The sequence below is a fragment of the Haliotis rubra genome, unplaced genomic scaffold, assembly GCF_003918875.1.
Source record: "Haliotis rubra isolate DU_JTF1 unplaced genomic scaffold, ASM391887v1 Scf79, whole genome shotgun sequence".
In the NCBI taxonomy this organism is placed as follows: Eukaryota; Metazoa; Mollusca; class Gastropoda; order Lepetellida; family Haliotidae; genus Haliotis; species Haliotis rubra.
Genome location: NW_025767512.1, coordinates 1,591,032 through 1,617,401, shown reverse-complemented (window position 1 = coordinate 1,617,401; position 26,370 = coordinate 1,591,032). Strand labels below are relative to the sequence as shown.

General features: G+C 41.1%; 1 protein-coding gene across 5 annotated transcripts; it reads left to right on the top strand.

Moving 5' to 3' along the window:
* On the top strand, positions 1-18,820 carry LOC124261118. Of its 5 annotated transcripts, XM_046695442.1 has the most exons (8): positions 2,960-3,033; positions 9,311-9,315; positions 12,366-12,512; positions 13,172-13,300; positions 14,364-14,499; positions 15,244-15,336; positions 16,464-16,782; positions 16,834-18,820. In XM_046695442.1, exons 3-7 carry the CDS (start codon positions 12,375-12,377, stop codon positions 16,646-16,648), a joined length of 681 nt encoding a protein of 226 aa, XP_046551398.1. In that variant the 5' UTR covers positions 2,960-3,033; positions 9,311-9,315; positions 12,366-12,374; the 3' UTR covers positions 16,649-16,782; positions 16,834-18,820. The 5 variants fall into 5 exon arrangements, with proteins under 5 accessions (XP_046551396.1, XP_046551397.1, XP_046551398.1 ...); XM_046695440.1 differs by lacking the exons at positions 2,960-3,033; positions 9,311-9,315 and adding an exon at positions 1-157 and having other exon boundaries at positions 12,369-12,512; XM_046695441.1 differs by lacking the exons at positions 2,960-3,033; positions 9,311-9,315 and adding an exon at positions 2,506-2,626 and having other exon boundaries at positions 12,369-12,512.
* Positions 18,821-26,370: the final 7,550 nt, after the last annotated feature.

The following is a 26,370-nucleotide window of genomic DNA, read 5'->3' as shown; positions in this document are numbered from 1 at the left end:
AACAACCTCGCGGAGCATGGCGACCAACAGGTCTAACCCGGAAGATAGACGAGAACCGGATCAGGCCTTAAGTAAGATAGCCTCGGGACATAAATAGCACAACGCAACAGATTCAAATCTACCCTTGCTGTTAAAAGAGAATTCCGTACATTACCAGGTAGGCGAATTTCAATATATATATGATATTAATATCGGCGTTATATGCAGCTCACTTAAATACAACTCGTTCTGTGGAGGGTGTGACCCTAACCGCTCACCACAGGCAGACAGGATTGTTTACACACGAGTCTTTTTGAAGACATAGCCTCCGATTCGCAGACCTGTGAAGATCTGGGTTATGGTCTTCAGCAACCAATGCTTGTCGTAAGAGGAGAATAACGGGTGGTCAGGTCCGCTGACTTGGTTGATATGTGTCATCGTATTCCAAATGCATAGATCGATGCTCATGCCGTTGATCACTGGTTTGTCTGTCCAGACTCAATTATTTACAGACCGCCGCCATATAGCTGGAACATTGCTGAGTGCGGCGTTAGACAATAAACAAACACATGTCTGATTCAAGGATGGCAGAAAATGTGTCTGGCGACGTAACGGCGAGCGCTATGCCCGAGCAGTAATTCTTGACCATGTTCGGTATAGGATGTCAGGTTGTAGGGTGGCATAACTCATGTGAGGCCAACTGATTTAGTTTATGGGTTGGACTTATTTTTATCGTATCCTAAAAACCAATATAGAATTTGAGAGATACCTCTTTCTGCCAAAACATATCTATTTCCCGACTTTAAGATTCAGAACAAGTAATCACCACCTCCCTATAGAAGTTGGCCGTTGGGCAAATGTTCCTAGAGAATATCGTCTGTGTAATTTATGTAACTCTCATGCAGTAGGAGATGAACTCCATTATCTGTTCAAATGCGATGCTTTACTACTGTATAGACAAACATATTTACCCTCCTACCTTAATTCAATTACTTTATGGAAACTCGTCAAACTGTTCTCGTCTAAACAAACGCGCAATCTTACAAATCTTGCTATGTACATTAATGTAATATTTAAGTCTACAAAGATACATTAACCTTTGGTTCTTTTTCTCTTTTATCTGCCATCCTGACATGTAAATATTTATATGACTATAGTAATATTGTATTCTCATGTACCACCGTTGGTGGTGTTTTGAGTAATAAATTGAGCTTGAACTTGAACTTAACCTGCTATTTTATGGCGGGCTTGTGCGTCCCGTCGTTGTTCTCGTTGGAATTAACGGGAGACATTTTGAACTGCAAGATGACAATGGAAGATCATTTCGTACCTAGGTCGACATCTTAAACTGCGACGAGGGGACATACGGACAGTGGGCTGGCCAGCTAGATTCACTGACTGATCCTGAACAGAGAATCTTTTGGATGTTCTCGCGTGGAAAGTGTACGACAGAGCCCAGCTTCCCGAGGCAAGGGAGATAACTAACTAGACTGACGCTTAGTCTCTGATTATATAAACTTTTGCTTGTAACACATAAACTCATTTAGATTGAAAAGGAGCCCGAGGAAATCTAGAGTTGCATCATGGAGGGCTTTAGCATCTCAGGGAGGTCTAGGCAGTAAGAAACATATTGGGGTTCATTGACTGTGAGACAGACTACTAACTGACTCAAAAGTCACTTTTCGACCTTGCCGAGGCTGAATTTTCAAGCGGAATGTCGGGCAATACCATGGCTACCATAGCCAAGCTATTCAACAGTGTGCCATCAAAGAGTTGTACCACGTATCCTCCAACATGGTGGACTTCCAGATAGTGATCTGACGTCCGAAATACACCTTACTGTCATTTATTACGACCTACCTATCATATCAGAAGTTCCCTGACTACTTTGTCTGACGGATATCATTATCTTAAATCCAAGGAACATTAATTGAATCCTGGTGGGGATAAGGGAAGCAACTCCATGTGGGGAATTACCTGTCTGAAGCGTCCACTTCGTCCCATGAAGATATTAGGTTAGGATGTAGTCCCTTCAATCTTTCCCAGTGGGTGCCTGAATTGATCTGGTGGCCAATCACTCTGATGGATTCGATGCCGTCATCACGTGTGTGGGGCGAATGCATGAGTTGGGTTTAACGCCATTTTGAACAATGTTCGATTGATATCACGACAGGTCGACATTTGGTGAAACCCATTATGTGGTGCTGAGATACCCAGAAATATTATCGGGGCGGATCGTTCCAAACCCACATAGAATCCTTGCGTTGCAAAGGGAGGCAACTCTGCAGAACGCTTTGCGGCTCCTCAGAAACATGTCAGTCCCCCACCCCACCCACCCACATTATCTAGAATAACGCGGAGAAGAAAACACACGTGCACAGAGAGAGAGAGAGAGAGAGAGAGAGAGCCCATGTAATGGATTTCTACTGAATGCGGCGTAAACGTGATTCACTTACCGTACTAAATTCACGTAGAACGTCTTCCCCCTAATGACAACTCTAACACAACCGAGAAACGGACTATAACCATTCAACCATAAAATCCTACCCAACCCAAGCTGACGCTTGTTTCAGGGATAGAAGTTGTTTTTTCTTGGTTTCACCAGAGAGACGTACCAAATACAAACACGCACCTTTCTTTGGCAAACGTGAGTATAATTATCGCAACAATATCAGATGAGTTGATCTGTAAACTTTACTCAAGTTGCACTGACAATGGGCGCTGAACCGTGTCAGTGTCGATACAACAACAGTCGGTTTAAACGCTGTCTCCATTCCTCCTTGATTCCTACAGGTAAACAAGACATGGCCTGTGTTAAAGGACAGAGATATAGTGTAATAATGTAACTGTCAATTTTACCTGCGTATTTTGGTTGTGGGCCGTGCAGCGACTTGTAAGATTAAAGCTACCTTACCGTGTACGTCATTGCGTGACACGCCAATGAACCCTTACACATTCGCCTCAGTGAATCCACGTCCGGTAAAACTCTCTCCCGCATTCAGTCTTCCCTGTGTGTGGTACGAGGCCGCTCTTGTCCTATACAGAATATTTTCCGTGGGATATTTACGATCAGCGGGACGTTTTGACAGAGACAGGTATGTTCAATAGTTGCTTAATGAATAGCGCGGTGTTAATTGGAGCTGACCTGTATCGATTTGAATGTGACGATATCTGCAATTTGTTAGAACTGCCCATGCTTTTCGTAAGAGGAAACTAACGGGATCTGAAAGCGAGGTATACGCCGACATGAATGAATGTGTGTACTACTACTACTACTACTATTACTACTACTACTACTACTACTACTACTACTACTACTACTGCTGCTGCTACTGCAGCTGCTGCTGCTGCAACCACCTTTTCTGCTGTCTCTGCATCGCCAGATGTACATATATCGATCGTACCTGAGTTGAGGTCGGATTTAAACCAGCCACCATGACGTCATACAATAAAAAACATATACGCCTCTGTGTATATAGTATATACAAAATTAACATCGGTTGGCCTGCCTCGCGTGAATAATGCTGTGAGGCTGTAGAAGTATATAGTATATACAAAGTGAGATACAGTGTCTAGGTTTAAACAGGCTTCGTGTCAATAATGCTGTGAGGCTGTGTGGTGTGTGTATTATTGTCAAGGGTGGTAGCATTGGTGGATCAAGGGGGATGGCGGGGCGATTTGGATCCAAGGGGGTTCCTCCCTTGGATCCACCAATCACTACCACCCTTCACACACACACACACACACATCCCCTTCTGCAGCCCTCACAGCATTATTCGCGTGAGGTAGGCCAACCGATGGTAGTTTCACGTCCTTCATGTTATACCTTTTTGTTCATTGCCAAACTAGACAGAAAGTTTGTGAAAGAGCGGAAACATTTGCATTTAATCATATTCTATCATAATCGCAATAAAATCAGATTATGAGGCTGCATTTATCATTACTTATCAAACCACCCCCTTCATGGTTTCGCACCAATTTTTATCCATCTCAAATAATCAGTTTTACGATAATAATGAATATCACCATCTGCAACTGCTGTATATTTAATTTGAAGAGCATAGAGTGATACATTTGAAAATATATGAAAAATGTGAATTAAATTATTTCATGAAAAGACAGTTGTTATGGGAACGCGTTTAGGTCCGGGCCAAGTTTCATGCTGTTAGGCACGTGGTGTGATGGTATATAACAGATTCATACGTTTCCATTTTACATAAACGCAAAATTTTGATTTTGTTAATGGTGGAAAAACATAGGGTGGGGTTTTTTTTTTTCAATTCACAATATTTTCCGTATTCCCAGGTATCTAGATTTATATGAAACAACGGTGGTTTTAACACATACTTATCTAAAACAAACCATGATGTATACAACTTTGGCAAATAAAAACAGAATGCTTTATGAATTAATATGTGCCGTTATTGAAATTTGATCCATATCGACCGTTTTAAATAATGGTTCTGGGATTTGAAATCGGCGGCGGCGGTGGTGGTGGTGGTGGTAGTAGTAGTGGTAGTGGTAGTGGTGGTGGTAGTGGTGGTAGTGGAGTGGTAGTAGTAGTGGTAGCGGGAGTAGTGGTAGTGATAGTAGTAGTAGTAGTGGTAGTAGTAGCGGTAGTAGTAGTAGTAGTAGCGGTAGTAGTAGTAGTGGTAGTGGGAGTAGTGGTAGTGGTAGTAGTAGTAGCGGTAGTAGTAGTAGTAGTAGTAGTAGTAGTAGTAGTAGTAATAGTAGTAGTAGTAGTATCTAAATCCGGTCTTTTCTCTGGTACGATAAATCTATCTCTGGCAATGCATCGGTATTAGTCTACGATGGTATGTTCTAAGTTAGTTTAAGGACCAACTTTCAGGAATTCAACCTATGTTGTAACTTCTGGTGTTCTTAGACAGAATACAGGGACCGTTTCACCCATCTTTATCCATCAGAACAAAATAACAATATCTTTAGCCACATTACAAGTCTGATTGGCGAGATCCATTCAGTCAGCGAGTTAAGCAGTCAAAGCACCAGGATAATTCCATTGCTACTCTACATCGGTCAGGTTTTAATATAAGGTCTTCCGGTCTGCTTGAGCTTTCCTTCAGTAATAATAAGACACCATATAAGTAAGTAATATGTATGTTTTATATATACCTTTTGGAACCATTGATTGTCAACCCCTTGTCTATTGAGTATTTCAGTGTACAGGTAATGGTTCGTAATGGGATCTGATAATGAAGATCGAGTTTCCGTTTTAACCAATTCGCATGAAGTAGTAGAAGAAGAAGAAGAAACATAGTTTATTAACGTGCCACATGCTGCAATTCATTAAAAAAGACATTATATTATTACCAGGATTTAAAACAGCATCCCACCGTGTGGCCTATGAGACACAGATATCACAGTTGTATAAAAACATTGGTAATAAAATCACACCCACACATAAACACACGCAAGCCCAAACGTGCACAAACACAAACACATGCACACGCACACGCACGCACGCACGCATTCATTTTTTCTTACGCTAAAGGGGCGGTGGGGGTAACCTAATGGTTAAGGCGTTCGCTTCACGCCGAAGACCGGGTTCGATACCCCAGATGGGTACAATGTGTTAAGCCCATTTCTGGGTGTCCCCGCCGTGATATTGCTGAAATATTGCTAAAAGCGGCGTAGACCAAACTCACTAGACTCCACTCTTACGCTAAAAGCATAAAGTATGTAAATAGCAAACATGTTGAGTGAATGCTGACCTTATTGACAAAATAGATTAGACTATTCAACGGAAATATTTCGGCGCCTAAACATAGTATGGAGGAGTGCGGCAAGGGGCTTTACGAACTGGTTATTTGTAAGTAAAAGAACCATTTTGTATGTCAGCAACATATCCTTTTAGGTTGTGGTATAACGAAACGTGTTTTATTTGGGATTAGACTTTCTCAGTAACGATTCTAGCACTTGATGTTGAGTGCCACCTGGGATTTGAAACACCCTCTCAGAGGGAGGCACCAAATCGACACCACACGAAGTCAGCCATCTAACCCACTCAGCCAGCGGGGTTTCCACTAAACTGGAAGTTTGACAAATGGTCGAACAGAACACGTGTATATCCCTCGAAAAAGTTGGCGAATTTCCTAGGGCTGAGAGCTATGAATAAGCTATTCTTTTAAGAAACTGGTCAAATTTAACTAGTGTTACAGTAGGGATTGCGCATTCTTAGATGGGAGTCAACGCCAAAAGTACCAGAATTTGTACTTTAATGAGAAAGGGTAGTTCCAAATATAATACTTGTTATGGTCCTTGTTGTGTATGGTTATTACTATTCATCTCATTGCCAATATAAATAATGAAAAATGATTTTGAATATATAGTCGCACTCTTTGTAATGTCAGTGCTAAATATAGCAGGTGTAGCAGATATAGCACCCTGTAAACTTGTGTTGGCGTCAAAAAGAATTATTGATTAGCTCCTCACAACAAAGTCTGACTTAAGTACAACCACCACTCCTTACACCCCCACCCCACCCCAGAAACCAAAGTCTGACTTGAGTACAACCACCACTCCTACCTCCACCAACACCCATCCCCATCCACACACCCCAGAAACCAAAGTCTGACTTATGTAAAAGAAAAAGAAAAACAACGTTTGACTGAAGTACCAAAATATGTAGAAATAACTTAAGTACAAGATTGAACACACAAAATATTACTGCACCTCACGAAGTCAGCTATCTAGAATGGAAGTTTGACAACTGGTTGAACCAGTAAAAACTGAACACAAAATCTGACTTTAGTACTGACAGAATATATCGATAATATGTCTGTGATTAAGATGATCTCGTTGTCCGATTGAAAGACCATAACATGACTATTTTCTAGTTTTTTAATTTCCGGTCATTTCCAATATATATGCTACCTGATAAAAAATAGTCCCTCTTACCACTTCCCAAAGATATGTTGACACGCCATCTTCTATTGGATCAGAGTGATTTTTGTTTTACACCGCACTCGGCAATAATCCAGCTATATTGCGGCGGTCTGTAAATAAGTGAGTCTGGAGCCGACAATTCAGTGATCAACAGCATGAGCATCGATCATGCAACTGGGATACGATGACGTATGTCAATCAAGTCAGCGAGCCTGACACCCGATCCGTTAGTCGCCGCCCACGGCAGGTTACTGAACACCAATTCTAACCCGGATCTTCACGGGTTTTATATACTACCCATCAAATGTTTAGACTCACTAGTGTAAATGTAGCCACTCGCTTCAGTCAACTGTTCTAAACTAGATTTTGCAAATATTTCATACCGTTTAAAGGTATTGTTTACACATGAACTGATGTATTGTAAAACAAATTCGTAACGTTGAAAGATTATTGTCATGAGTTCAATAAATGATGAAACTCTGTGCAAAATTGGCGAATTCTTAACAAAACTTTACACCAAAACGCAGCTGTTCACATGCACAATATTTGCACATGCTTTTCAGCAATATGTTGGATGTTCGCGGGTTTTATAGGATCATAACGTCGCCTACCAGACTCGCTCTTTTCTATGACCATTCGTCTCCACTCGCCCTATTCCGTAACCTCCATGAAGATTTCCCAATTATTTTGGTAGGATTCTATTGGCCGATTCTGAATCACCCTTTTCGTTGCTACATGATCAGAAAGATGTTCCGATCGTTACATTCCTCAGCCGGTAAGGAACGCTGTGATTGTTCGGACTAAAGGTATTATAGGGCGTAACATATCTGTAGAGTAAATGGATATCTTCAGATCTTGGCAGAAGTAATATATGATTTTAAAGAGAATTGTGTCATTTGGAATCAGTGTGACGCTCCTATTTTCTTTTGCACAAATTTGTCATGCTAGTAACCTGCTATAGACAAAACGAACGAGAAATGGCAGTATGTAATTCTTGACGTCATCACGTCCTTGTTTTCCCTTTTTTCAATTGTTAAGAGTAATCATTCATTGCATGTTTTTAAAAACTCACCTCAAGGTTTATGAAGTCTTTAAACCGTCTTCTGTTTACTAGACTGTCTCACAGTCGCTGAATCGCATTATTTTCCCCTTCCGCCCAACCTTATCTTCAATGATAAATCTCTAAATGAGTCTAGATTTCTTTAGGTTCTGGAATCTCTTAAGTCACTGGGGTTCCTTTTCAATGTAAATGGGATTATTTGTTTCTACCAGAAGTTTATGTTTACGGAGACTAAGCGTTAGTGTACCTAGCTGCGAACCGTGTAATGTAAGGCCCAGACGCCATGTTGTTCTGAAGCAGACGACTTATTATTCATCACGTAATAGGTCAATACTGATCACGTGATGAGTCGGGATTCCGCGTCAGTGTCGTTACTTGATTTGGGGGTCAAGATTGAAATGAAAAACGTCTGCCTGTGCAAATTAGCCAGTTTGCAAGAGTATTTTTCAAAAAGCAGAACAATTACGGTAAGTGCCTTTTTGATGATCCCACCAGTGACATTCTGATGACATTCACAGTGTATGTCGAACAAAATGAGGTCAAATGATACCTAAACTGCTTTAGTTTTTGTCAACACGTTTACCTAAAACTGTTAGATAAGCCGGCTGATAATAGATGGACTCCACATATTTCAAGTGTTGAATTAATGACAAGACAAGATAGGAAACGCACCATGTATTGTACCCGCTTGCATGCTTCTAACAAGTTGATGTGCTTGTGGATGTTGTTTTGATTGGTAGAGGATTGGTTTATATTTGTCTCATGAATTCGAGTAAGTCAGTCATGAATTGAGCCATCATATTGCAGTCAGCACCCAGTATTGCCAGCAAACTACTTCACATATTTAAGATGGATCCCCTGTAATGAACCTAATTCAAAATAGTCTACTCATTGAACGCTGCACAAGAAAAAGTCACGGAATCGTTCGTACGTGTGCGACAACTATCTGTAGTACGGGCAGTATCTTTATTTTCTAAACAAAAACAACAACAACAGAAAACAACAACAAAAAATAAAACAAAGAACAAAAACCGTACCGCATCGTCATATAAAATGTTTTTCTTATAATCAGTCGCTGCCACAAGTCCAAAGAACGCGAGAAATTGTAGTAAAAATTACAATAAATAAGAACCAAGAACATTTTTCAGATAATTTTGTCTTCATTAAGCAGAATTTTGGTCGCTGCGTGGAACACATTAGAAAATGTTGCCCCAATGCAAGTTTAAATTAAGAAAGAAGGCATTATATTTTATACTACAGAAGTTTATCACGGCGATTACCCAAACATTTAGGTTGAGGTTAAAGTTCGGCACGGGGATATTCGTAATCACGAACTCGGTCACGCATCCACGCCAACTCCGTGAGAGAGAGAGAGAGAGAGAGAGAGAGAGAGAGAGAGAGAGAGAGAGAGAGAGAGAGAGAGAGAGAGAGAGAGAGAGAGAGAGAGAGAGAGAGAGCCAGTCCCATACACATAAGAGTTATCTAGAGACAGAGAGTAGTGTGGATACTTGATGTACTGTACCCCGAAGTAGTTGTTCCTTGAACAAGAAATTCTCAATTCGATTGACTAATTCTACTTGATTTCAAATTAAGAGATTCTGTACATGGGCACAATGTGTGAGGCCCATTTCTGGTGATATTAGTTGAATATTGCTAAAAGCGGCGTAAAACTAAACTCATTCACTCTCTATGGGTAGACTGGTGTGTAAATTAGTATAATATTAGATGTGGCATTCGTTATGTGGCCATGGTGCAGGATGGCGGGTCAATCTCTCCTAGTCTCTCTCCTAGTCTGCCATACAGACCCTAAAACAAATAAATTTATATCCCAAAAGTCCATGCAAGTCCAGAATAATATTATGTCGCACCACATTATATCTTATGATATTTTAGTATGAAGTTTTTTTCTGTAAAAATATGTTCATTTCAGGGACTAAATGTTAGTCTACACCCCTGCACACACACACACACACACACACACACACACACACACACACACACACACACACACACACACACACACACACACACACACACACACACACACACACACACACACACACCGCGTAATAATTTCACAGAAAAAATGTTTTCTCTACTTAGTAAATGTTTGAACGAATGGTAGCATATTAAAGGCAGTGGTGTAATTCATTAAACGATTATCAGTTAAGTCGAATCAAAGCATAGTACTAATGACCACATAAAGAGTGAGTGAGTGAGTGAGTGTAGTTTTACGCCGCTTCTAGCAATATTCCAGCAATATCACGGCTTGGGACACCAGAAATGGGCTTCATACATTGTACCCATGTGGGGAATCGAACCCGGGTCTTCGGCGTGACGAGCGTACGATTTAACCACTAGGCTACCCCACCGTCCCCCACATAAAGAAGTCTATGGTTACAATGATACCACGTCTACTCACAATTGAAAGTAGTCCTACATCACGTTCTGACGTCATGAATGAAGGTAGGTAGGATCCATCGGATAGCTGTTTTGCTACAGTTAATCTACTTCTTTCGTGAATCGTGCATACCTCAAAGCCTTGGCCACAATTTGTATAGTGCAAAAAAAATTCACAACATTTACACACCTTCCCAATAGTAAAGACCCGTGAAGATCCGGGTTAGAATTGATCTTCAGTAACCTACGCTTGTCGTTCGAGGCGACTAACGGGATCGGGTGGTCAGGCGCGCTGACTTGGTTGACACATGTCATCGTATCCCAGTTGTGTAGATCGATGCACATGCTGTTGATAACTGGATTGTCTGGTCCAGACTTGAATATATACAGACCGCATGGGGGGACAAAAAGGGGGTGCGCACCCCTGCCATCCCTTCACACACACCTCCACCCCCTTGTTTTGCAATCAGTATACCAGCGCTGGCCGTCGTGAAATTGCATGTCCCTGTTGTCCTGTCAACAATGAAGGTATACCAGCAACAATGGAGGTATACCAGCAACAATGAAGGTATACCAGCAACAATGAAGGTATACCAGCAACAATGAAGGTATACCAGCTACAATGAAGGTATACCAGCAACAATGAAGGTATACCAGCAACAATGAAGGTATACCAGCAACAACAATGAAGGTATACCAGCAATGAAGGTAACAATGAAGGTATACCAGGTATACCAAGAAGGTATACCAACAATGAAGGTATACCAGTGAAACAATGAAGGTATACCAGCAACAATGAAGGTATACCAGCAACAATGAAGGTATACCAGCAACAATGAAGGTATACCAGCAACAATGAAGGTATACCAGCAACAATGAAGGTATACCAGCAACAATGAAGGTATACCAGCAACAATGAAGGTATACCAGCAACAATGAAATACCAGCAACAATGAAGGTATACCAGGTATACCAGTATACCATGAAGGTATACCAACAATGAAGGTATACCAGCAACAATGAAGGTATACCAGCTACAATGAAGGTATACCAGCAACAATGAAGGTATACCAGCAACAATGAAGGTATACCAGCAACAATGAAGGTATACCAGCAACAATGAAGGTATACCAGCAACAATGAAGGTATACCAGCAACAAATACGTTCATTCCAGTGTAAAAACTTGTTTTGGGACTCACTGCGCGCACTTTGCATAACAGTAGTGTGTTACTAAAAAATCTTACTATATTTACTTTCAAATTCATTTCAAACCAAACGTTTCAGTAGAAAACCGTCAAAACCAGCTGCAGCTGGGTTACATTTAATGCAAGGAGTAGAAGGAATTTCCTGTGTCGGAAATGTCATTGCTGAATATTTTAGACGAATAAAACGTTTGGTGATGACTCAAAATCATGACTCAGAGTCAGAGATTTGAACCGAGATTTGATGAAAGCGATCTCATTATATTCTGATGTTTTTGAGAATATGATAAATATAATGAAATGCAAATGTTCACGACTGACAACCATTTTCACAAGCCACCGACCTTGGTTTAAACTTTTGCAATTGCCAAACAAGAATTTCGTGAAGGACGTGCAATCTACATCGGTCGATCTACTCCTGTGAATAGCGCTGCAGCACACCGTGCCCTGCGTGAGGTTGTATACATTCACAGTACCCGTGACACTAAGTCTGTGTAAATTATAAACAACAACCCAAAACACCTTTTTCTCAACTGAGATAAAGAAGATCCAGGTTTGAATTGGTCTTCAGTAACCCGTGCATGTCGTAAGAGGCGACTAACGGGATCGGCTGGTCATGCTCGCTGACTTGGTTGACACATGTCATCGTATCCCAATTGCGTAGGTCGATGCTCATGATGTTGATCACGGGATTATCTAGTCCAGGCTCGATGATTTGCAGACCGCCGCCATATAGGTGGAATATTGCTGGGTGCCGCCCTTGACGATGACGTCAAATTGGAACGTCAAACTTCTAATCTGTAATGTTTATGTTTGGCAGATCACCATGACAACTAACTGGCAGCCAACGGCTGATGACCTGGAGTCCATCGCAGCGGCCAAAACAGCCTTCAAGCAGGGCAACACGAATGATGACGTCATCAAGTTTTACTCAGAGTGGGTCAAAGAGGGAAAGTATCAGAAGGTGGGTCAAAGGTCAAACGACATGCGCGTAAGGGCCCTGTTGAACAAAGTGATCTTAGTACTGTCTCAAGTCTACGTATTAAAGCATGGGAGTAACGGTTGTGTTAGCGCCAGTGTGCGAAATAGCCACTGGCCCGCTAGCCCGTGGCTAGTACAAATCCAGTCGTGCCAGTAAATCTCCACAGTCACTGGCCCGACTGGCTGGTGAATTTCCAAGGGGTCATTTTGTAAATATATCACTCTCTCCGACTTGTTAAGTTATAATACACATGTGTCTGAGTGGGGTATTCATGTTAGGTTAGAGGTTAGAACCGCCAGGTGTGCGAGTTGCACGTGTGAAATTGAAATTTCACTGCACACGCTTGTTGATTACCTGGCTGTCCTACTAGTAAGTGGTCCCCCGTCGTAAGAAATAGCGTACAGTGACAACAAAATTATGATCGTTTTTGTTAAACAACTTTTTTTAATCGGGTGTCCAAAATTATGATACAGATCATCAGGGTTGGTCTGTCGATTTCATGGGACTGTTTGAAATTTGGTTTCATTATTAGATTTTGTGTTAGTGAGCAATTCATCGGTCTAAAATGAAATCAAACGGACTATAGCTTGAATGTTGCGGAATGTGGCGTTACACATCATTTACTCAGTATGTGGTTGCAGGACACGGAGCCTGAGCGGTACCGGGCCCACATCCTGGCCTGTGAAAATATCGAGAACTACTACCCCGGAAGTAAGGATGAGGTCAAGGTCATCGATATTGGCGCTGGGACCGGCCGCGTGGCGGTGGAGGTCAGATGTGCTTCCGTGTCATTTGTCATCACGTGTTTAATATTGACAGATAGTCACCCAACGGTTAATGCCTGGATATGTAACACCATTGTAAACCAGCTAGTGATGCGTACCTTGATTACGCTTAGTGGCCATACCGTGTAGCCTAGTGGTTAAAGCGTTGGCTCGTCTCGCCGAAGACCCGGGTTCGATTCCCCACATGGGTACCTGTGTGAAGCCCATTACTGGTGTCCCCTGCCGTGATATTGCTGGAATATTGCTAAAAGCGGCGTAAAACTAAACTCACTCACTCAGTGGGTACATGCACATGTCGAGCATGTCGAGAATGAAAAGGGAGGTCCCATTTCACAAATACTTTGTTTGTATGTTATATCTGTACTCAAACACATTTCAGCTATCTAATCGCGTCTGGACCAGACATTCTCAGCGAATGACATCATAAGCAGCGATCCACGCATCTGGGATACAACGATTTGTGTCAACCATCAGCGAGCCTGACCACCTGATCCCGTTAGTCACATCGTACGACAAGCATAGATTGCTGAAGACCAATTATAACCCGGATCTTCATGTTTTCAGGCTCGCTGACATTTGCGAAGATCTATGCTCATGATGTCAGTCACTGAACTCGGTTATTACCAGACCGCTGTCATATAGTTAAACAAGAAACAAATATTATGTCACTAAGATGTCACACAAGGCCCCGTTGCACAAAGCTATCGTAGCGCTACGACTGTCGTACCTCCTGTACAGGGCCTAGATTTTCGAAGCTCTTTTAGCGCTAAGATAGTCGTAAGTTAATGTTAATGTATGGCATTTACGACTATCTTAGCGCTAAGAGAGCTTCGAAAATCTACGACAGTCTTAGCGCTACGATAGCTTTGTGAAATGGGCCCGATGGGCCTAGATTTTCGAAGCTCTCTTAGCGCCAAGATAGTCGTAAGTTAATGTTAATGTATGGCACTTACGACTATCTTAGCGCTAAGAGAGCTTCGAACATCTAGGCCCAGGAATCTAACTGAAATCTTCCAAAAATCCGCTTAAAATCAACATTTCATTGCAGCTTTTGAAGAAAGGTTTTAAGGTCATGGACGCCTTAGAACCCACGGCTGAGATGTTAGACGAGGCAAAGGAACAGAACCTGTATAAGAACTATATGCAGCTTGGTATCGGCGCTGACAGACTCCCTATAGACGACAGTAGGTGGAGCTGAAATAAGGGTCGCCATTTTGACCTATTTTGAGTATAATTCTTTACAGCTTACCGAAGATTTGTTCCTTGCCACCGGTCAAGGAGGTGAGTTTGGTTGGCGCCGAGGTTATCAACAGTAAGGCGCCCAGATACCCAGCGTTACTAACTTGTAAACTTTTAGAAGCATTGTTTCTTGACATTAGGGCCTGTAGGTCTCTCTAGGCGCTACTTTCGGTACTAAGCTGGTTCCAGGCTCCCATCGCCAACTTGCGATATGCGAGACGGGGCCCAGCTTACTACCGGTACCAGATTTCCGGTGACAAGGGTATATTCAAGCTTCAGCACTGGTTCCAAATTGCGCGACCGCCAAATATGACTTTACTAGATCGACGAAGTGTACAACCATGCTTGGCTGTCACAGCTGTTGACAGTCGTAATAGTTGGCTAATTTTGGGCTGGTTAGATCGGACATTTATTATTCCTGCTATCAACTGACAACCATGAGATCACTCGGAAAGGCATGAAACGTTGTTTGTCACCGGAAGTACAAAGGTCTCGCGAAGTGCCGTGACCTACTTACGGACCCTGTACCTTATTCCGCGAGAGATGTTTCTGCTAATGGGACTACGCCACGGGTGTGGGACAAAGCTCTGAAAATGGGACAAGATAATATATATCTATAGTTAACCGAAGATATAGAATAATGTTTATTGCCTTTGTGGTTGTCTACATACGTTGTCTCGATGTTCCAGATACCTATGACCTTGCAATCGTTTCCGGTGCTATGGGTGAAGGCCACATCCCTTGTGAAGCGCTTCACGAAATGGCTAGAATCGTCCGGCCAGGTGAGTGCATGTCAGAACCAGATCGCCATCCCATCGTTGTCACAACGTTATGCTTTCGTTGTTACAACGTTATTCTGTGGACTCCCATTTACGTTGCCCAACCCTGTGATACGTCATTTTTACGTCGCCACAATGTTAACTTATTTGATGCTAACGTATTTTACGTTGTGTTAACGTTCTATTTAACCTTGATAGTTGAGCGGTTTTCCCAGTAGTGAACAGTACATAAGAAACAAAGCAGATATTCACTTCAATGTTTATTCGTCAATTTACATGTTGTTTTGGTCGTGTGTTTTCTGAAGGTGTATCTGAATAGTGAAGAAAGAATCTCAAAGTGAGAGGTTTCACAGAAAACTGTCGTGACACCAATTGCAAGTTATAAGAAACGTTGTTATAATGTTGTTGAGGAGCTCAAACCATAACGTTTCCCTAACGTAAATTTGCAACGTTGTTATGACGTTGTGACATGACGTTATAAAATGACGTAATACTCACGTTGTGTCATGATATGACGTTACCAATCTACAACCTTCCCGCAAGGTTGCAAAACGCTGTGTGTTAGCTTGGGTGTGCCGACTTCAATACAAACTATTATCCCTTTGAATATCGGGCATTTTGTGTCAGAAGAAGGTGAAATCCGCTCTTCGTGATCCTCGAAATCTGCACGATGTTTTTCGATTGGTTTGTTTAATACCTGAGTGTCTTTCGTTTAAAAAAAATGTTCGAAACCAACATGTCTTCAGGTTTTATCAAAATATGTCGTTCTTGGGACTCCCGTCTCGACTGTCCCCCAAGCAACCATTCCATCCGGACGTGAATCTTGTACCCCATTCTCAAAGTGTCTTACACCGTTGGAACCATAGTAAATTTAGACGACGTCAGACTATAGATAAGAGAATCTGGTCCAGAAAAGACGGTGATTAACATTAGTCTATCCGTGCACTTTATCTGTAGCTGTATCTGTAGCTTTGTCTCCCGATCAGTTTACCCACCTCACACGACAATTCTCGCACCAATTCTAACCTTTACCCCTTCAGAACAACTATTTTGACCGACTTATGTCTTCGCAGCTGCACATATCCATCTGCGCTTTTAAAGAATGGAACTATATTAACCATGTTTTTCAGGCGGGATCATTTCCATATCCATGAGAGAAGAGTTCCTGGACTCCTGCACCGACTATAGGGGGCGTCTCGAGCCTTTGATGAAGAAGATGGAAGAGGACGGAGAATGGAAACTGGTGTCACGTGAAATTAGACCGAATTACTACTGTGGAAAATCTGGCTTAGTGTATCGATATTCCCCTTGTTGAATAAGCTGATTGAATGAAATATATTAGGCATTTATTCTAGATATTTTTGTGAGAGAGCTGGGATATTGTAATGAGTTGTCGATGAGATGGTGCAGCGTAGCGCTCCTCTCTGGGTTCGTCCACTGCCTTCTAAGGCTCAACTTCCGCTGCACTAGAAGTTCCGCTGTCTGACACTGCCCATTAAGGCTCAACTTCCGCTGTCTGACACTGCCCGCTAAGGCCCAACTTCCGCTGTCTGACACTACCCGCTAAGGCCAAACTTCCGCTGTCTGACACTGCCCGCTAAGGCTCAACTTCCGCTGTCTGACACTGCCTGCTAAGGCTCAACTTCCGCTGCCTGGCACTGCCCGCTAAGGCTCAACTTCCGCTGTCCGACACTGTCCGCTAAGGCTCAACTTCAGAGGTCCGACACTGTCTGCTAAGGCTTAGCTTCCGCTGTCTGACACTGCCCGCTCTGGCAACTGCCGTCTTAAGGGACGGCAGAAATAAACTTCAATGCAAGAATCCTATGTCAGCATTTTTTTCTTTGCGAAGAGTTCTATTTTAGAAACAGCAAAGTTTGATAATTTCATAAACAGACATGTGGACAGGGACCTAATAACACAGCTAAAGTTTTAAAAGATCCCTGTGTTTTAGTTTGGTGGATAGCGTTATGTAACTGAACAGGTCTCTGACACTGGGGGATTTTTACATACAGATATCACGCTTGTAGTGATTACATAAACTGATGTACTAAAGCGAGTTCGCACCTGATGTTTTGGGAAAATGTTCCAAAAGATTACGTAAATATTTTGAAAAGCGTTTTGAGTGGGACTCACAGGGCACAGACGCTGTGCACATGTTTACAAAACACTAAATGTGTATTTTCTGTTGTACGTCAGTTTATGTTAGCTGGAATGTTGTGGACTGCGGCGTTAAACATCATTCATTCATGGTGTGCTTGCAGTACAGAACATCACACTTTTAGTCCAGATAATAAGTAGGTTTTATTCCAGTTTGCGCTCCAGCAAACATTCAGTTAATTCTTGTTTTCTTTTTTTTCCAGTTAATGTGGAATAAACAAAGCCTTTTTAGAAAGTGAGTGAGCGTGGTTTTACGCCGCTTTTAGCAATATTCCAGCAATATCACGGCGGGGACACCAGAAATGTGCTTCACACATTGTGCCCATGTGGGGAATCGAATCCGGGTCTTCGGCGTGACCAGCGAACGCTTTAACCACTCGGCTACCCCACCGCCCCTTTTAGAAAGTGGTTAAATGTTACGTATGGTATATTTAGGATTATACTTTCTTCGTGTAGTACAGTTTCTAGTGCTTTTGGGGGTTGAGTTCTATACGAACTACTCACAATATGACAAGGAGACACGTGAATGACACCTGGGCCACAAAGTGATTGTAGCACTACGACTCCTATAAGCATATGATAAGTATAGACCGCCAGTGCAAAAGAATACCCAGTCTTGCCTATCCTCCGTCTTGGTGTGAAGGGACGAGGGTAGGACAAAATCCCACCCGGACAAAATCCCACCCAGACAAAATCCCACCCGGACAAAATCCCACCCAGACAAAATCCCACCGACACACTCCCACGCGGACAAAATCCCAACAGTGGGAAAATTGTTTACAATTTATTTTAAATAGATATTGTTATTTTTCCTAATAAATATGGGATTTTGTCCTATGTTGATAATTTTGGTGCGGGATTTTGTCCGTAGAAATTTTGTCCGGTATGGGATTTTGTCCGTCCCCCGGAGGGACAATGGCTGTTCAAAGTATATGAGTGAATCACTGAAAATCAGTTTTGTTTGTTTGTTTCTTGTTTAACCAGACAATCATCATCATGAGCATCGATTTACCTAACTGGGATACGATGACATGTGTCATCTAAGTCAGAGAGTCTGACCATCCGATCCGTTAGTCGCCGCTTACGACAAGCATGGGTCACCCACACAAGGTGTACCTACCGGCATAGGCGGATCCAGAGGCGGGTTGCAGGAGTGCGCACACCTACTTTTGTCCTGAAGGTTTATCAAATGACTGGTTTCACATTTTCAACTTTCTCATTATGACCCGTATTCAGTATACTAGTATATATGTATTTTCATGTTTCCTGGTGTGTAATACAATTTGTATGATTACATTGTACTCAGCATTAAAGAAGGTACAGCAGTGTTCACCTTTTAATGTGTATTTTGTGTTGGATTTCTGGATCACATGCATGTTTGATTTCTTTTGCCAAATGAATTTACGAAGAGTGGTACATAACTATTTTAACTAGTCAGGATACAGATTGTGACTTTGCGAAAGGAAAGACATACTGTTAGCGACACTGGGGCCAATTTGAAAAGAATGAATGAGTGAGTGAGTTTAGTTTTACGCCGCACTCAGCAATATTCCAGCTATATGGCGGCGGTCTGTAAATAATCGAGTCTGGACCAGACAATCCAGTGATCAACAACATGAGCATCGACCTGCGCAAATGGGAACCGATGACATGTGTCAACCAAGCCAGCGAGCCTGACCACCCGATCCCGTTAGTCGCCTCTTACGACAAGCATGGGTTACTGAAGGTTTGTACTAACCTCCACGGGTGAAAAGAATGAATGAGTTAGTAAGGTCAAACGTCGCTTTCAGCAATAGCACGGCGGAGACCACCACAGATGGGCTTTACACATTATACCCATGTGGGGAATCGAACCCGGGTCTTCGGTGTGACGAGCGACCACTTTAACCACTAGACTAGCCCACCGCACTAATAAAAGAGAGGATCCATTCATTGGCGGATCCAGGTGTGTGTGTGTTTGTGTGTGTTTCCAGGGGGTTCGACAACACACACACACACCAAATGACTTAAGACCACATTGAAGATTGTGTTTTGCGTTGGCGGAGCCAATAGGGGGTTCGAAACCCCGGAAACACACACACACACACCAAAAAAAAAAAAAATTAAATAAAATAAAAATTCCTGGATCCGCCCATGCCCATTGGTTTAACCAGAAATGAAGTTGTATTTTATGTGGGTGTAATGTGGGAAGAAATCTCGAAGTCATTGGGGTAGTTAACCGCTGACGAGCGACGCTTTAACCATGCACCGACATAATCAGTTTAATTCCACTGTGAGCGGATCATGGTACAACTAAGGGACGCAATCTTTACCACATCCTGCACCTAAGGGCACCGGGCATCATTAGTAGTACCAAAACCTTTACACCAAAAACAACGTAACAGATAACATTGTCATAACTGTTTTTATTATTTAAAGAACAAATATTGTTAACAAGGGATAGGATGTGATTAAAACATGAGAACAAGTATTATAAAAAAAGAATACAAAAACATATCAATCAACAATATGCCAGCATAGTTCACCCTCAATGTATTTAATAATTAAATAAAAGCTATTATGCAATGTTCTTGCTTAGAACACGTCCCTTGACAGTTGGCTGGACCAGGTCTACAGGCAACATGCTAACACTCGGGAAAGATCACAGACCCGCAGTCAACGGAGGCTCACAGTAAACAGGATAGCAGATTATATAAAATGTCGTTATTGTGATACCGAAACGAAAGTATTAGTATTAGGTGGCAGTGGTAGCCGATTCAATAATAAAATTTATATATGACATGAACCATTATCCTTCGTGACCACTCGGGTCATTCCGACACAAGCCGAACTGTGCCTGCAAGTTACGGTGAGGGCCGAGTGATGACGGAAGGACCCGCTGAATGAAGAGGGTTGGCTTGTAGTTTAACGCCGCACTCAGCAATATTTCAGTTATATGGCGGCGGTCTGTAAATAATCGAGTCTGGACCAGACAATCCAGTGATCAACAGCATGAGCATCGATCTACACAATAGGGATACGATGACATGTGTCCACCAAGTCAGCGAGCCTGACCACCCGATCCCGTTAGTCGCCACTTCCGATGAGTACAAATACAACGGAAATGTTATTTCAACTAATTTCAAGCAAATATATCGTTTCGTAATTCAATGAATAAAATCAACGTAATCAGGTCATGTGACCACGGTATAAAATTTCCTTTGCAAACGACACTTTGAAAATACGCTAGACATCTAGACGTCATTACGCTACACAAATGTCCTGAAAGAATAACAAATTCTATTTAACCATTCTTCCCAAAAATGTGCAAATACAGTATATCTTTTAACTTGGGTTGGGTTTGAGTTGGGTAGTTCAAATATTTCGTTATTCTAATAAGAATTTCATAACTCTGTGATTAAAAAATTGAAATCAAGAATCATCACAAGGTATCACTTTCATTGGCGGATCCAGGGTCCCCCTTTAAAAAATGACTTAAGACCACATTGAAGTTAATGTTTTGCAATGGCGGAGCTGAGGAGGGGTTCAGTGGGTTCGAACCCCCTGAAAATTCCTGGATCCGCCTCTGACTTTCCTCCCTGAAACATTTCGCTGTGAAATGCGGTTTTGAGAAAGGTACCAGAATTAAGACACAATTTCCCACTACGTGACGTTCCACATGTTATGGAAGTAAATATATTTGACAACCTATCTAATCAGCAATAACCACTATGTCACCATCAGATATGGTTCTGCTTCAGAAACACTCGCCACCAGGTGAAACTAATTTGAAGTCATGTAAAACAGATCCAACTTCATCACTATGTGATTAGTATTAAAGTTTTGTGAAAATATTAATTACATTTTGAACTTTACTCCAGCAAGAAATTAACACGGACGGACAGACATAACTATATCCCAAGCATTATATGCCTGGGGTTTCATTAATGAGATTATTTAATAAATATGTTTACATTAAAAAGGTAACTACCTAATCAAAACCAGAGCAAACCTACTATGCCTGAAATGGCTGAGGAAGCACTGTAATTCTTCAACTGATATAATCTGAGAAACTTAAATGTGAAACCTATTTCAAAATATGAAAGACTGTTGTGGTTTGAAGTTGCACATAAACCACACGACTCATTGAATACACCTGATAGACTTTATCAGAGACCATATAATACATTATATTATATGGCTGCCTGTATACATTGCGAGAAAACAGTAGAAACTAGAACCCATTTTATAGGTAATCCAAGTACATACTCTCCATACAAAGACACCCGAAGTGCAATGGAACAAATGTATGACGTTTTCATATCAGCCCTCTGAAGGTGTACAATCTGAGAATTTCTCAAATCCCGAAAAATGACACCTGAATGTCCCACCATAGAGTTCAATAAGTTTTTAAAGTCTATAATCTTATAAAAGCAATGTCTTAAGAATAGCGTATTTTGTGCTTTGTACATATGATCATAATGTATTTCATATCATCCGTGCATAAATATCTATAAATCAAGATGAAAAATTGTACAAAATGGAGATTTCTAAAGATCACAGCCATAAATATCACTAGCAAAAAACTAAAGAATCACAGCAACAGAGGGAGAGGCATGGAGGCTGATTATAGCAACATATTTCACCAATATGACAGAGGCACCAAGAACAGGCTTCACAAGTTGTACAAAGAAATGAAATTTAACCAAATGTCTTCAGCCTGCTACCAACCTTAAGTACAACTTTGCCCAGTTCAGTCAGTTTAGAAAATCATTTATAACTGGTTAGCAGTTATGAAAAACTTTTGAGTGAAGTATTGAGGCCCAACATCCTCTGCGTTCAAGAGTGAAATATTTCCATTTGTTCCCAAGAAACATCAAATTTGAGCCCAGGGTTTTTAATAATACCATGGAGATGACATACAGATACATGTACAGGTGAGGTTGGTTGGTTGGTTGGTTGGTTGGTTGGTTGGTTGGTTTTTGCTTAACACAGCACTCAGCAATATTCCAGCTGCATGGCAGCGGTCTGTAAGTAATCAACTCTGGTGAGTGAGAGTGAATATTGCTTAACCCCGCATCAGCAATGTTGCAGCTTCAAGTCTGGTGAGTGAGAGTGAATATTGAAATCGAGTCTGGACCACACAATCCAGTGATCAACAGCATGAGCATCGATCTACGCAATTGGGTGTATAGGTGAAGATGGAATTCCTCATGTCCCTAATGGTTAAATTGTTTTCACCTGATTAAACCTATTAAAGTCAAATAAATGCAAGGTTTCAACATTCATGGCCTTGTGTAGATAAACCTAAAGAAACATCCAAATAGTTCAAGCTGATTTAATGCTAATGCAGTGAAATCATGTTAGTCTTGTAACCATGGTTTCCCGGACAATGCAATCCTCAATGTCCAAGTCTGAAACAGAACTATGGGACCAAATATGTTCAGGGTATTAAAGACAGGATGGAGATAAAACCCCCTGGAATACAAAGGATGGAACTAAATCTGCTGGGCAATCTACATGTTAACAACAGACATATCCACAATTCATTAAACAGGAAATGTGTAAAGCAGACATTTTCACAAGGAACAGTGAAGTCTGGATGACCCTGTTTCAGATTTGGCCACCATTCTATTGAGTCTTTGAGGGGCATTTAGAAGTGATACACATAACGACAAGAATTGTATGGATGTCAACTTCTTTAAGGGTCACGACGTTCGAAGTATATTCTTACTCCTTCATCAGGTGAATGAAACAATTAGGAACAGAGAACTATGTATGTACATGTTAAAACAACAACAGTTATGAGATAACATGGGAAACCTGTGGCCCCTGGCTTCTATTGCTTTTCTTATCCCTTGTTAAATTGTCACCTTTGTAACCTTCATCATGCCTGGATTAACAATCCATAGCTTCCACTTGTCCATCTACCAATTAACCACTGGTTTCCCTTGTTATCTCATAACTGTTGTTGTTTTAACATGTACATATATAGCTGTCTGTTCCTAATTGTTTCATTCACCTCAGTGGCAGATCCCAGGGGGGGGTTCAGGGGTGAACCCCCGAAAATGACTTAAGACCACATTGAAAAAAAAAAATTGCGTTGGGGGAGCCAAAGGGGATTCAGGGGTTTTTAGAACCCCCCCCTTTCAAAATTCCTGGATCCACCCATTCACCTGATAAAGGAGTAAGAATATACTTCAAAACGTCGTGACCCTTCACAATAGAGGAGTTGACATCCATACAATTCTTGCCTTCACCATTCTATTAGAAACAGAAACATTCAACCTGACCTTCTTCGAGGCACATACAAAGCACTGTTAACAACAGACAATATCCACAATTCATTAAACAGGAAATGTGTAAAGCAGACATTTTCACAAGGAACAGTGATGTCTGGATGACCCTGTTTCAGATTTGGCCACCATTCTATTGAGTCTTTGAGGGGCATTTAGAAGTGATACACATAAAGACAAGAATTGTATGGATGTCAACTTCTTTAAGGGTCACGACGTTCCAAGTATATTCTTACTCCTTCATCAGGCGAATTAACAATTAGGAACAGAGAACTATGTATGTATATGTTAAAACAACAACAGTTATGAGATAACATGGGAAACCTGTGGCCCCTGGTTTCTATTGCTTTTCTTATCCCTTGTTAAATTGTCACCTTTGTTACCTTAATCATGCCTGGATTAACAATCCATAGCTTCCACTTGTCCATCTACCAATTAACCACTGGTTTCCCTTGTTATCTCATAACTGTTGTTGTTTTAACATGTACATATATAGCTGTCTGTTCCTAAAATTGTTTCATTCACCTCAGTGGCAGATCAAAGGGGGTTCAGGGGTTGGACCCCTTGAAAAAATGACTTAAGACCACATTGAAAAAAAAAAAAAAAAATTTGCGTTGGGGAGCCAAAGGGGATTCAGGGGTTTTTAGAACCCCCCCCTTTCAAAATTCCTGGATCCACCCATTCACCTGATAAAGGAGTAAGAATATACTTCAAAACGTCGTGACCCTTCACAATAGAGGAGTTGACATCCATACAATTCTTGCCTTCACCATTCTATTAGAAACAGAAACATTCAAATCCGACCTTCTTCGAGGCACATACAAAGCACTATCTGTGTCCAAGGTTAGAGTCCTTACATGAGCAGGAAGACTTTACTGCAGGACAGTTAGAAGATTGTTGTGTGTAAGATATGTTTGTTGATTAATGACACTGTGGACTATCTGTACCGAATGACCACTGAATCATTAAATCTTGACCAGACAAATCCATGAACACTTGTTAACAACATCAATTGGACTTTGGGTTCAGGTTATGCCACTGAAATACACCTTGAACTAAAGCCATTCGTTCTAATTTGAAACACACTTTTAAGTTTTTCCAACACAAACCACATGAATCGTTCATAATATCAACCACATGTTCTTCTAGCCTAGATTTGATTAACGGACATGTTTTCATATAGCTGGAAATTGCTGAGTGAGATATTAAACAGAAATATAAACAAGAAGTTTTTCCTGAAAGTAAACTGACCTTCACAACGTTACTACTCAAATATATTTGACCTATCATGAAATTAACAGAACAAAAAAAAACTGAATGATCTCATGATAAGAAAATCCCTGTTTGTGTAGCAACTAGTTTAGCGATTTTACATTCATGCTGAACATCCATTCTATGAACTCTAGTAGTTAACTTTTGATCATATATTTTGGCTGTGATGGAGACTAACTCACGCTCAGAGACCAAGCACTGTTGACATATTTCCATCAATCTTTCAACACATATCAGCACTACTTGTGACGATGACTTGTATTCAGTCTGCGAAATAGTTTCCAAATTTTGCTTGCCAGTCGGGCTAGCTATGTGGGAATGTTACTAGCCCACAAAATAATTCACTAGCCCAAAATTTGAATGTAGACACGAGTTTCATCATTAAGCTGGTAATATGATGAACATTTTTATCAGGCCATAATCTTGCATGTTTAAAAGTGTATTATAACTTAACAAGTCGGAGAGAGTGATACATTTACAAAATGACCACATGAAAATTCACCAGCCAGTCAGGCCAGTGCCTGTGGAGATTTACTGGCCCAACTGGATTTTTACTAGCAACGGGCTAATGGGCCAGTGGCTATTTCGCACACTGCTTGTACTCAAGAGTTGTAATTACATAAACCTAAACCAATCCATGCAGCAATGAAGGACTAAAATGATGGCGGTGTATCGACAGTGTCTTAGTACTGACTTTGTGCAAACTCTCTTGGCAGCGGATATGTAAGCTTAGTCATTTCTCAGTGTCAATCCATGGGAAGGGTGGTTAATCCCTGGATGTTACTTGTAATATACTACTCACACTTTGATAAGGATCACAAAAATTCACAACTTTACTTAAACGTATATTTATAATATGAAATTGTATCCATTTAAAACTGGATAAATAATAATATGGTAACACCTCTTGAGGCAAACAGTCACTTTAATCTACATTATGCACTTAATACATGAGTAACCATAAAAATGGTTTTCATGGTACCAATCAACCATTTTGCAAATCATGGAGTCATTGACAAGTACACAACACCTGTTAAAAGCAGGTATGGGATCCACAAGATTAAATGACATACGGAAACCTAGGAACTTACAATAAGCTTAGATATTTCAACCAAATTTGACCCCACATCATAGTTTTCTGCTGAATCCAAGATTTGATCCTTAGCAAAGTGTGAATAGTATATATACATGACATACAGCTGCACTTGTTTGATTCACTGGCATCTGTTTACGAAAACTAAATACGACAAACATTTGGGACCAAGACTACAACATGGTTTGCATAAACAAATTTTCACACAGAGATTTGTCTGGTCTTTGAATAGCATTTAGA

Excerpts from the sequence above, each read along its gene's own strand:
- LOC124261118 (XM_046695439.1), top strand. The coding sequence starts at position 8,290 with ATGAGTCGGGATTCCGCGTCAGTGTCGTTACTTGATTTGGGGGTCAAG. Across the intron at positions 8,413-12,368 it reads CAAAAAGCAGAACAATTACG|ATCACCATGACAACTAACTG; the intron begins GTAAGTGCCTTT and ends TATGTTTGGCAG. Across the intron at positions 12,513-13,171 it reads AAGAGGGAAAGTATCAGAAG|GACACGGAGCCTGAGCGGTA; the intron begins GTGGGTCAAAGG and ends ATGTGGTTGCAG.